Source organism: Anarrhichthys ocellatus, unplaced genomic scaffold (assembly GCF_004355925.1).
Source record: "Anarrhichthys ocellatus isolate YVR2014 unplaced genomic scaffold, GSC_Weel_1.0 scaffold22, whole genome shotgun sequence".
NCBI classification, from domain to species: Eukaryota; Metazoa; Chordata; class Actinopteri; order Perciformes; family Anarhichadidae; genus Anarrhichthys; species Anarrhichthys ocellatus.
This window is the reverse complement of record NW_022280052.1, coordinates 6,519,080-6,532,031: the sequence shown is the minus strand read 5'-3', so window position 1 is coordinate 6,532,031 and position 12,952 is coordinate 6,519,080. Positions and strand designations below refer to the sequence as shown.

General features: G+C 41.7%; 1 protein-coding gene across 4 annotated transcripts in view; it reads left to right on the top strand.

Annotated features, from left to right (window-relative positions):
- Positions 1-152: 152 nt before the first annotated feature.
- The window catches only part of opa1 (OPA1 mitochondrial dynamin like GTPase), a 34,189-nt gene continuing 21,389 nt past the window's right edge, over positions 153-12,952 (top strand). The window contains exons 1-19 of one of the 4 annotated variants that reach the window (XM_031859495.1): positions 153-360; positions 1,370-1,694; positions 2,021-2,117; positions 2,320-2,427; positions 3,204-3,257; positions 5,160-5,242; positions 6,866-7,021; positions 8,677-8,730; positions 9,061-9,165; positions 9,255-9,341; positions 9,662-9,775; positions 9,997-10,077; positions 10,177-10,251; positions 10,357-10,428; positions 10,621-10,720; positions 10,903-11,033; positions 11,888-11,960; positions 12,183-12,255; positions 12,341-12,456. In XM_031859495.1, coding sequence (XP_031715355.1) covers positions 332-360; positions 1,370-1,694; positions 2,021-2,117; positions 2,320-2,427; positions 3,204-3,257; positions 5,160-5,242; positions 6,866-7,021; positions 8,677-8,730; positions 9,061-9,165; positions 9,255-9,341; positions 9,662-9,775; positions 9,997-10,077; positions 10,177-10,251; positions 10,357-10,428; positions 10,621-10,720; positions 10,903-11,033; positions 11,888-11,960; positions 12,183-12,255; positions 12,341-12,456 — 1,933 coding nt within the window. In that variant the 5' untranslated portion in view covers positions 153-331. The remainder of the gene's footprint in view (positions 361-1,369; positions 1,695-2,020; positions 2,118-2,319; positions 2,428-3,203; positions 3,258-5,159; positions 5,243-6,865; positions 7,022-8,676; positions 8,731-9,060; positions 9,166-9,254; positions 9,342-9,661; positions 9,776-9,996; positions 10,078-10,176; positions 10,252-10,356; positions 10,429-10,620; positions 10,721-10,902; positions 11,034-11,887; positions 11,961-12,182; positions 12,256-12,340; positions 12,457-12,952) is intronic. The other 3 variants (XM_031859496.1, XM_031859497.1, XM_031859498.1) reach the window with 3 other exon arrangements.

Sequence of the window (12,952 nt, the reverse complement as noted above, 5' to 3'; positions counted from 1 at the left end):
ATTGAAGCAAGTACTGTCTAGTTGCCAAATATGATTATTGTATTATCGCCTGATGGCATTACGATGATCCCACTGTCCATACAGAGAGCCCATGTACCTCCTACAAATAGGAACTATTTCACCGATGCGTTTTCTGTCCGTTCTTATTTGATAGTAGTACCGTTCACCGGAAGTGGACTGTCAGTCTGGGCTGTGTCCTTGTTAGCTAACAAAGCTAGTTAGCTGCCATAACAGGCAAGCAAATGTGTACCATTTGGAAAGATGACTTAAACCGCGCTTGAAGAGTGATTTTGAGAGAGATTTGCGTCAACCCGCTGTTGATAACAGCACCATGTTGCGTGTCGGGAGTGAAGCTGCCTGGTAAGTTCCCATTTGATAAAGGTAACGACATCAGAAGCTAGTTGTGTTATCTTTGGTAGAAGGAAAGCACACAGCTATGTGGTCAGTCTGACAGCTGACGACAGCGAAGCTAGCTAACTACCTATTCCGTGTAAGCAGTCGTCCTGTAAATCATATCGCTAATTAGACGCTAGGTAAGCTCTCTCCACAAACTGCCACCGACATGTATTTAAATCTTCAAATCGACCGGTGCCGTTGTTGTGGATTTTGACGTTAGCCAGGTAACGTAGCTAACGTTAGCTAGCTAACCAGGTGTTTGGGGGGGGGGGATGGTTTGTCTTACATGGTTTTATTTGATATGCCTTTTACGCTCTAAGATTGTTTGCTAAGCCAAACATATGATAGTTATAAACGTAACCTTGATTGATTTATTTACATAATGTAAATGTAGCATTGATATCGCTGTCGGGTAACGTTACCGTTGTTAGCATTAGATTAGAACGTTATCGTTACCTTAAGCTATGTACCAAATCTTCTCCTCGCCTGCATTTTGCAGCGTTGTGTGGTTCTACCCTTTTCTAAAAGGACCACTAACAGAACCGATCATTTGTCACAGTGTGACAGACTTGTAACATAACACAACAGTAACTTATCTACGCACTCTATTACACGTATCACTTGCTAACGTTACTTCCCCTAAATTATCTCGTAGGCTCAATTCACTGCTCCAAGGCCTTCACCTGATGATGGAGCCACAGGCTGGAAATAAAGAAATTTGACTTGCATTTTCTTAATTCAACAGCCACCAGTACTACAGATACAAGCTATAGATTCCAAAGTGTCACATTTGTATCTTGTATAATATATTCTCTTGATACAAACAAAATGTATGTTACTCTTTGTACAGAACCAGCATCATCAGGGATAGAACTGTGGGGGGAGGATTATATATTCCGGGGTTGTGGTGTTTATTGGCAAAAGAGGAAGGTGAGCTTGTGTAATTTATTGTCCAATTTCTCTGTCCTCTCAGCCTGGCCTGCAGGAATCTGGTCTCCACCAACATGGGGGTGAGATTTCGGGTACCGCTGCAGAAGCTGCACCCTCTGTCACGGGCAATCCACCACCGCTACTCTGGAAACACCAACCCCCAGCGACCCCCTCACCGCACGGCAGCCCGCTACTTTACCTCCATGTCACGGTTGCCCATGCGGCCTCCCAAGCCTCCTCCGGGGTCGGGGGGCCGTGGCCACCAGCAGCAGCGCAATTTCTGGGTGGTCCGCCTCGCTTCCCGGCTGCTAAAGCTTCGATACATTCTGCTGGGGTCGGCAGTGGGAGGAGGGTACACCGCTAAAAAGGTCTGCATTGAGTGTCTCTAACTCCGCTTTTCTGAACTAGTTTGTAGTTCTTAGTTACCGCATCTCGGTATGAGATGATACAGGATTTTATCCCTGATCGCAATATAAACACTCACAATAAGTTGAAACAGTTGCGGTAAACAGAAAATGTATAGATGCCTACATAAGTAGTCACCAACCATCTTATTTTCTAAACCTTTCTTGGGCAATCAACAGCTGTCCCCTGCCTTTTTGTTTTAGCTGTGATGGCACGCTGGTGCTTATTGAAAACAGTGAAGGAAAAACTTTATGTGAAGATAACATAAACTTGTGATTTGTGTCTCCAGACCTATGATGAGTGGAAGGATATGCTGCCTGATTTTAGTGAATACAACTGGGTCATACCTGATTTTGTCTGGGAACTGAGTGAACAAATTGATTTTGGTAAGTGTTTTCATTTTAATGTCGTGTTTTAAATGTGCCAATACTTGGTCTTGTCTTCCTTGTAAAGGAATTGATTTCAGTAAGCAGAGGCAATTATTCTTATGTTGAACTTGAAAATATGGGTGCACAATTATGCATCATGAGATAAGACTCCTGACCTTTCTGTCTTCTCAGCTTGACCTGTTTTCTCTCGTATCCACAGAGAAACTGGCCAAAGCTCTACCAGAGATCGAGGAATTAGCCAAATTGCTACCTGACCTAGACAAGATAGGCGAGAACTTCACTTTCCTCAAAAGCCTCCTGTCCTCTGGTGAGTGAACCAAACCTCCACTATGTCTTCATAAAGTTACAATACAATGATTTGCAGACATCAGAGTGTTTTAGTCCAGTGTCAAATGAAGATAAAAGTAATTGTTCTCACATCTGCATTGGTCTCTGCTTTTATATAATATATCCAACAGTTCAGTTGAGTGCCCTACCGTATTTAAAGTGAGGTATCTGTGGAGAGACGAGATTTCATAAATTTAGCGTAAAATCTGAGGAAATAGTCTGCTTCATGCTCTAAATTGCTGCTTTTTCTGCAACTCTTTTGTTTATGGTGGACAGTTGCTTGTTAAATCAAATATCTGAAGCTAATCTAAGCTTAGATCATTGAATTCCTCCAATAACCTCTGCAGTCTTTAGTGCAGGTGTTTTGAATTCAGCACTTTGAATCCAAAATGATTTATTCCATCAAGTTAAAGGAAGTGATTGATGGTTTTTATGTCATAATTTAAGCTTAAAAAATTAAAACTTATTCTGCCTAACAATCAGTAGCCAACAGAAGAGACTTCTGAGAGTAACCTCTCCATTGGGATCAGGCCCAGTTCGATGTGTGCTCATCTCTTATAACAGTTTCCCATTAAGTGGCCACTTCACTCGAAGCTCCAGCACAGCAGCCACTTTTGTATTAATACGCACCATTAAGCTGTGTCCCTGCTTTGAACACCATCCCTCTGCTTCTGTCTGTTATGATTTTTATATCTTGTGTTGTTCTTCCTTTCTCCTCCTCCCCATCCCTCCTGTCCTCCTCCACGTTCTTCACAGGTGTGAGTTTGGGTAGTGAAGTCAAAGGAGCTTCTGGTCTGCATCTGTTGTTAGGTGTGTAAACCCCACACTCAGTAGCGCTGCCTACTCCCCCTCTGTCCCACTGCCACTCTTTGACTATCGCCACAATATTGGTATGTTTGTGGTGGTGGTGGTGGTGGTGGTTTCCTGCTCTCCGTGGTTCGGCTCTAAAGGCTGTAGCGGGGCACCTTCCCAGGACTTTGGCTCCCAAGTTTGCAGACCAGTGACGCTGTCAACAATGGCGGTGTTCACGGTTAATGCAGGCTCTGTATTCAGCGAAATGTATGACCTGTGACTAGGGTGGTGAATAAGTTTCATCTTGGACTGGATATTCAGACGACTATGCAGACATCCAATTTGACCCTGTGTCTGGCGTCTGTGTACTGGAGTAAACTCCAACCTCACTCTTTAAGTTTCTCTTCTTTCTGAAATATTTTAAAATCCTTTGAGAACTTGAATGGTTACTATTCCCTCGTTCATATATGTCTATATATATCTCTATCTATCTAGATATATCTATCTAGATATATCTATATATAAGGATCAAGTCCAGTAAAAGAAAAGTGTTAAATAGTGGCAATAACCGGACATGGTTTCGTATTCTTTGTTCCTGATCTTAAATACAGATCCGGTGTTTGTCCTCTTCCCCTCTGAGTCTCTTTAACCTGAGTGTGCGTGGCTGTACTTTTTGTGTTTTTTTTGCCTCCTTTGACTTCCACCTTTTCTCTCCCCTGGCCAGAATGGGCTGCTTTCTTTAATTCTACTCGCATTCACTAATATCTGGGGTGATCTCAGTCTGCTTCTAGTTATTTTCACTCAAATGTTTGGAAAACGCACAGAAAATACCTTTTTTATATTGAACATTCGTTGAAGTTACAAACGTACACTAAATATTTGTCTCTTGAAATGATGCCAAATAGTGGTAAAATAATTGATAAATAATAATAATGATACAACCCTAATATGCCTTAAGGTCGATCTCACTGGTACATGGAAAGACCTTATTTTAAAATCATTTGTACAGACCAGACCACACCTCTGCTGTGAGTCATAAAACCAGCAAAGGAGTGTTTCTGGCTCTTCTCAACTTCACACCCTTTTATGACTCATGAAAATATGTTTTCCATGACAGCTTCACGTTTTTATTTGTATATTTAGTGTCCTTAGATACTACATTTGACCGTTCACATCAGATTGCCGTGGGGTCTAAGTTTACATCATATAAATGTAAGTTAGGCTATTTAGACAAAGTGGATCATTGATTTTTAAGGCAGTGTTTTGAATTGTTTCAAAGATCGGGATTCTTTATTGAATTCTTTTCAGCAACCAGTGGTACAGTAACGACAGCAATGCCTTTCTAGCCACAATGCTCCACTCAAGTTCACAAATCAAAGTTTCAATAAACGGTGAACAACAGTACATCTAAGTGGAATCATCTATATCTAGTTTTCTGAACCTTGATAGCATATTTTAAAATTTGCTGGAAGAACTCTTGGCGCACTAAATGTTATGAAGATAATTTTTACTCTTACTGGACCCGATTACAAAATAGATAATGCATTCTTTAAACAATCACTGCAAATGTATTTAAGTCTATAGTTCAATGATCTCAAAAAATCCATTGGACTGTGATTGTGTTTGGCAGTTTTCAAATTTTGGTGAATTGAGGTTGATGGTCAGTATGTGTATATGTATATATGTGTGTGTATATATGTATATGTGTATATATATGTATATATGTTAAAGACAGTGCACGATTTTCCAAACATTTGAAATGTAATCATTCACTTCTCTAATCGTATGCATGCTTCAAATGTTGGTTATGTGGCATATTGTCGCCATGCCCGTCACTGTGTCCCAAAGGTTAACATTCAGTACTCAGAGATGCCGTATTACAAGGAGTGTCATTCTCTGTCCTTGTGCCTCCACTGCTAGAAACATCAGGCGATCCTCCGCTAAAAGCCACCGATTCTTCGACTGCAGCCACACAAGAGGGCAGCGACAAGCAGTACAAAAAGGTAAGTTAGTAAAAGCTGCTGACACTTCTCAGCTCTGTCCTCTCTGCAGCTTGGCTACCTTTCACGGTAGTGGGTTGAATCGAAATCTACTCAAAGAAACATACACATGACTTTGTATTGTTCAAGACATAAAACCGTAGCATTTAAGGGCCCCGAGGCACCACGGAGACCGAGCAGTGACTGACCCGTCTCCTCCTGTGGTCCCTCATAAGTTGATCTCAAACAAGGTCCTCATTATATTAACGTATGCGCTCACAAAGCAGCTTTAATATAAGTAAATGTAATGTAATATTTTTGAGTATGTTTTGATTCAATCCGTTCATCCGTTCATGTGAATGTTGTGTTTTACGCGCTGGCGCCAGCTTTTGAGACCGCGTGGTAATGTTATCGTAAGAATGATCTTATCTCGTTTTATGACAGCAGCTGTATGATTAAAATGTATACGGTTTTACCGTTACCATGTATGTACATCATTGTGTGGAGTGTAAGCTTAGAGTTTATGCACACTGCCTTAAGTACTTGTCACGCTTCTTAAATGTTCCACAAATCTAATGGATGGAGAGCATTTGTTTTGCTAGCTTTATATTCTCTGGCAGAACACTTCGTTACTGTTGTCCTCTCTGTTTCATGTTCATTTTGAGTTTTGTTCTTTTTTGCAAAGTGTCCCTCTCTTCTATGTTTGTGTGTTTTTATTACTGTACAGAGTTAAATTATAAAGTGATAACACGATGTGACGGTTTGACAACAAATATAAGGAAAAGCGGAATTTAAAAAAGATATTTATGTTGGCTTTCCTCTCCTGTGTCCTGCTTTTATTCTGCAATCATGGTCTCCAACATGAGCACATAAAACACAACAACTCTTATATGTTGATGTTTCACTTCAAACTATACTTGTATACAAATATTGTGTGTGCGATTCACAAAGAAGAAAAAACAGCTCAAAGTTAAATGATGTCATGTTGGGGACCCCTGAACTAAATAATGTATGCTTTGTGCTTCGCCCCCGATGCAACAATATCCCAGTGCTGGCTTCGCTTATTTTAATCATCATCATCATGTTGAGCATCATCACACCGATGAGGTTCAAAACCGCCGAATATTATTGTGTTGCCGCACATTGTCGTCTTAACTTGGTTAATATTTTACATTTCCCTTACTGTATTTTATACTGCTAGGTTTAAGTCTGAAAATCAGTTCCGGCGTTGTCTGGTGAACATGGAGTCATTAATCCACAGTGGTGGATGATGGCGAGGAAAGAGAACACGGTCATTGTCGTTGCCACTTGCTGAGAGGTGCTGGTTGTGGTATTGGTCACCTCCTCTGCCTTCAGTCTGGCAAAGTTTGGCATCTCCCTTTTTCTGTTTGAGAGAGACTGACTTTGTTGGCATAGTTCTGATGATGGTGGCAAGATTAACAAAGTCAAAGACCTTGATTCTGTTAAACTTGAGCCTTGGCTGAATCATCCTTCTGGAGCCTGAACAGCACCAATGCCAGTGATTGAGACACGGGTCCGGTTTCCTCTGTTGTAGCCCTGTGTTTGGATGCAGCATTTGCCTGTGTGGCCGGTCGATGTCTTTTGTTGCTGCTCCTACATGTCTCTCATTATGACGTACCCCAGCAGGGTCTGCTTGGCGAGCTCATTCTTATTCAGCAGCAGATCCAGCGGCACGAGGAGGAGGTCCGGCGGGCCGCAGCAGCCAATAGCGCGCGTCCCCCACTGCCAGAGCCTGCTCCCAGTCCGCCTCCGAACCCCAGTCCCCCTCAACAGAAACGCAAGGTGAAGGTCCCACCCCACTTAGATCCGCCCTATCCCATTAAAGTCTCCTCACAGCTGCAGAGAAGAAACAGTTCTAGACAGAGAGTATATTTATATTCTAGGACAAACACATTTATCAGCCGTCTTGTCAAATAGATGCATTTAACACCAGGCTGACAATCAGTGTTTCGCTGCCCTCCGTGGTTAAAGTTGTTTCTGTTGGACCTCTGATCACAACCTGCATCACTGATCGGTGTGGTTGGTTGTGCTCAGTGCTCAATTGTGCTCTTTTACAACTGTAACACGTCACTTCAGCATGATTAGAAGCCACCAATGGAGGTCAGCAGAAACATGATTTTCACCTGATGTTAAGTTGCTCATCTACTAACTTAATTTGTGAGTGAATATTTAAAAAACTCGTTCATAAAAACGATTGGAAGATTAACATTTTAGAAGCAGTGCTCCTAATACACAAGTCATGGTGGACACAACAACATGAACAGAATTACACAATAATGCATTTCAGTGCTTTGACCATGCAATAAATGCAATGTTACAAAACATGCAATGCAAAACATCTACAGATAGAATGCAACAGAGTACAACACAACCAGAGTACAACACAACCATACATTAAACTCCCCTCTGACTGGATGTATTTATTGCATTGCTCTTGCATTGGATGGCACTATATTTTATACATGTTTGTGTCTAGCTCTCTACATTAAGCCATCATTTAAAGCTCATTTCATAATAATTTAAAATGAGCCTGTCGATACTTGAGTCCTATAGGTTATCCAACAGTAGCCTCCATGTATCAGCCCGTAGTCTGTCAGGCTCAGCTGCGGTCATAGAGAAGGCATGCATGGACCTTCATAGCCCGACTCCAGCAGCACAGTGACGTAGCTCAGTCTCACTCCCTCATGTAACTGGATGGATAATCATCAGCAGCTCTCCATTAATGTACGGAAACACTGCATGGAGTGGAGTGGCAACCAGCTGCATGGTGTGAGCTGCACTTTTTCAAGTTACCGTGAATGGACCCAGCTACGTAATAATTGGAGAGTTGACTTTGTTGTCGACGACAAAGTAGAAGCCTTAAATGTAATAGTGGAAAGTCAAAACATTTGAATCCACTGAACATTACTTACAGCACACTGCTTGTTTTATAGAGTAGTTTTTGGTAAAGTAGTTTGTTGTGTCTTAAGTTACCTTCTCTTCTGCTGCCAATCCCATTTGTTCATGTTTGCTATGTCTCCTGCTTTCTGTCCTGTCTCTCATCCTGGCAAACAAACCAACTGTACAAAATAATTTAATCAAATGAGGTTTGCCCAATCATGAAAAATCAAGCTGTTCTAAACTAAATTATTTTTGCAATTAAACTAAGCTGTGTTTTTCAGGGCTCACTCTGTGATTTGTGCCTGTTAATGTTGATCGAAGCTGAGTAATGCGTGGTGTCTGCCTTGATTTTTGTTCCTCTCTCTATATGCATTAACTTATCTCTCAACCCTGGTTCTCTCTGTAATACAGTGTGCACGTAATGAACCTTCGTGGTGCTGGTGGGATTTCGTGCTTGTGAAGTTGCACAGTGAGAGTGACGGGAGGCCCTTATTTTCAGAACAGAAAGGCAGCATTGACTAACTTTGCTGCTGTTCTTTTTCTATTTCAACCTCCAGTCATCAGACAAAGAGAGGCTAGACCAGCTTCAAGAAGAATTGCTCCGTACGCAGGTACAGTAGATTGTGTTTCGTTTGATAAAAGCTATTTCTAAAGGGAAACAGAATTGTTTAGGTGTCATGTAACTCATCCTAATCCTATTTAAGAGGTTTTATTTTTTAAATACTGTATGCCTTAAATCTGCCTTATAAACTGCCCAAAAAGTCAAATCGGGAAAGATCTTTGTTATCCCTACATTAGTACACTCAAAAACATGGTAAATCCCATAATTGTACCACAAGATCAAATACTGCCACCAGGTTTTGAACAAAAACATATTAGATGTTAAGTCTTAATGATGCTAGTTGTGTGATCGGATTGGATTCTACCGTTTCATCCCACAGCTAAAATACCAGCGCATGCTGGAAAGACTGGAGAAGGAGAATAAAGAGTTGAGGAAAGTGGTGCTGCAAAAAGATGATAAAGGGATTCACCGAAGGAAAGTCAAGGTGGGTTAAACACTCACGCACATACGCTCAATAAACACCATGATACACACCAACATTAATATTCATTGCTGTTGTCTCATCGAATGTAGAAATCCCTTATTGACTTGTATTCTGAAGTCCTGGACATCTTGTCAGACTATGATGCCAACTACAACACCCAGGACCACCTACCCAGGGTAAGGATCAGTCGAATGTAGTCCCATTGTTCCTGGGAAATGGATTCCTATTAAAAATGAGCAAGATATTATTTTTTTTGTTTCAGATACAAATAAGGCAAGAAACCTGCTAATATCCCAAATCTTGTTTTGTCATTTATTTTTGTGGTGGAATTGGTATCTTGATTGAAATAAATCCCCTTAACTCCAAATTATTAAACTCGTATGTTGTATTGTTTGGATTCTGATCGCTTAATGCCCTCTATTTCTTATTCTACTTTGTCCTTATGTCTGTATTTTGTCCAACCCCTCACCCTCCTCCTCCTCCTCTTCTGTTTCAGGTGGTTGTGGTTGGCGATCAGAGTGCTGGGAAGACTAGTGTGCTGGAGATGATAGCCCAGGCCAGGATCTTCCCCAGGGGCTCAGGAGAGATGATGACCCGCTCTCCTGTCAAGGTATGTGGGACCACACTGGCTGAGGTTTGCGTAGTCTTTCCTTTTTTAAAAGGACCACACACATTCTCAGAATTTGTTGTCATGAAACAACAGCATTGATAGCCATTGTTAGCCAGAATTGACAAGGAATGATGTACTTTGTGAAAGGTAAATGTGTAGGAACCGAGTGCTGATGGATTTTTCTGTCTGGGCCCCTAACAATACTCATCTTATCTCTGCAGGTAACACTAAGCGAAGGCCCCCACCACGTGGCAATGTTTAAGGACAGTGGCCGAGAGTTTGACCTTACCAAGGAGGAGGACGTAAGTCACGCACTCCATCCATCTAAGATGAATTTTAGCACTTTTTTTTTTTCACCTGTTGACATCATTTCATCTGGCTTCTCATCCTTTGTCCTGCAGCTCGCTGCTCTGAGGCATGAGATTGAGCTGAGGATGAGGAAGAGTGTGAAGGAGGGACAGACCGTCAGCTGTGAGGTTGGACAAAATGCTTCCATTCAGATTTGTTAACAAAGCAGCTACTTGCTGATTTACATCTGTGATGTGTCATAGAATAAAGATATTTATTGTTTTGCTTTTCAGACAATATCCTTGAGTGTCAAAGGCCCCGGCATCCAGAGGATGGTGCTTGTTGACTTACCAGGAGTCATCAGTGTGAGTATACATTCTTAAATTCAAAAGGCAAATGTTTACAAATGTATTTGACTGGATACTATCTGTAATGTATACATATGTATATTATTGTACTGTTTGAGCTTTGTACTATCAAAGCCAATAGACCAAACTTGTCTTCACAAATACAGTAATGCAAACGTAATAACGTCACTAAATGTGTGTCTCTCTCAGACTGTGACTGCAGGCATGGCAGCAGATACGAAGGAAACCATCTTCAGCATCAGCAAGGCTTACATGCAGAACCCCAATGCAATCATCCTCTGTATTCAGGGTGAGGCGTGAGTTTATACGTATTTACAAGCAGCATATGTCTTTGTGAGCAGGGAGGTGGTCTGTCAGGGGACTTAAAGAGCCCTCCATTTGAGCAAAACACCAATCTCAATCTTTTATGATTCCTCCTTGTTATATCTACATCACTGTCATACATCCTGTGCCCTCCTTATCTCTCTTCAGATGGCAGTGTGGATGCTGAGAGGAGCATTGTAACAGACTTGGTTAGCCAGATGGACCCCCACGGGAAGAGGACCATCTTTGTCCTGACCAAGGTGGACTTGGCTGAGAAAAACCTGGCCAGCCCAAACAGAGTAAGATGGCTTAACTGTCCCAAAAATCCAATACAACAAAATGTGACTTCATATGTAAAGGATTATACTGACTATTAATGCATATATATATATAATCACATATTTCATCAGAATTATCTAAATATAAGCAAGGAAAGTCTTTCTCTTTGTCGGTGCTTATGTGCTTCGCATATCTCGAGAACTGTTCATCCAATCTACTTCCTACTTGGTGGGTGTATTGCTTGGGACACGAGGGAGTGCCGTGTCAAATGTTTTTGCAATTTGCACATCTGACATGTTTGCTGGAAGTTACTATGAGGAAGTTTAAACTGGTTATGAAACGTACTGATGCCTCCATAGGACCTTCATCAGTAAACGAGACTGTCGGCGACAAGATTGGCTATAGTTAGTTATTGTAAATGCTCGTCATCGGTGCCACCGGGTCGAATTTAGATGAAATCTGCACTACTACTGTAATACTCGGGTATTGCACTAGTTGTAATGAAAGCATGGATCCGTCTACAGGCTCTTTATTGATGATCATCAAAAGTGACCGCAATGCCACAGTTGAAGTTTGCATTGTAAGTCGACATGTTCTTGATTATCAATTGAGGCAATTCTTAAAAGTAATAAAGTCAATCATAATCATCCCTCGTGGAATGGCATTAATGAAGCAGAAATAGTGAGCATAGATGGTGTGTAACTTGTCAGCCCCTGTGAGTGAGTGAAGCTATATGCGGCCGCTCCACAAGAGGGAGCTCAGCTCCTTTATCTAACTCAGTGGTCCTTCAATCAGCTAATGTTGTTGCTTGTACTACAGAGTGGACTGTCGCCAGAATTTCAGAAAGTCCTTTTGTTTTATTTTTGTCTTTCAGATCCAGCAAATAGTGGAAGGAAAGCTGTTTCCCATGAAGGCCTTGGGCTACTTTGCAGTGGTGACAGGAAAAGGTAACGTCTACTAGGAATCCATCTTGCTGTATTTAATGTCATATTATTTCATGAGGACTTTCAGGTCATGATCGAGATAGTTAGAGGTTCATAGTGGTTTTTCCAACGTATTGTTATTTGCAGACTCGTACTGTGATTAGATGCATATAGTTATTATTATGTATTAACTCTAACATTAACTGAATTTACTCTCATTGTGTTCTGCTGTCTTCTTGTGTGCAGGGAGCAGCGGTGAAAGCATAGACTCCATTAAAGACTATGAGGAAGAGTTCTTCCAGAACTCTAGATTACTAAGGCAAGTTACACGTGATTCACCCAACAGTAGTGCTTCATCAAATGAATTAATTTAAAGCTGACGATGAATGTCTGTCTGTAACCAGGGACGGCATGCTGAAGGCCCACCAAGTGACGACAAAGAACTTGAGTCTGGCCGTCTCCGACTGCTTCTGGAAGATGGTTCGGGAGTCTGTTGAGCAGCAAGCGGATGTCTTCAAAGGTACGACTGCATGATTTAATAGTGTGAATGAGCATGGTAGGATTTGATTCATTAACTGTACAGGGAACAGGTGCTACTACTCCTCTACTCTCTCCCCTCCCTGTATTGGCGTTACTCAGCCCCCGCCCCCCCGCCACACTTTTCCACTCTCTCTCAGTCATGCTTTCCAACTGCAACTAGTCCAGACAATCTCAAGCCCATTGCTAAGAGCACAGGAGATTTATGGCCATGAGACTGCAGTTCCCATAGGCCCATTGTGTAGCGTATCGATCCATATCCCATCAAATCACACACAGCCGGCCTCTATCCTCTATCTGCTTGGCGCCTCTGTGGCCCCACAAACCGGCAATTAGCCTAATCTCCACTGTGGATAGGGAGCTGTGGAAAGGGACAGCAGGCTCGGTGTGTGTGTATATGAGACTTAAAACTATGATTATTGATAAAGAGTGTGTGATTGGCTCCATTCCTCTCTACTCCTAAGGGACCAGTTAAGAGA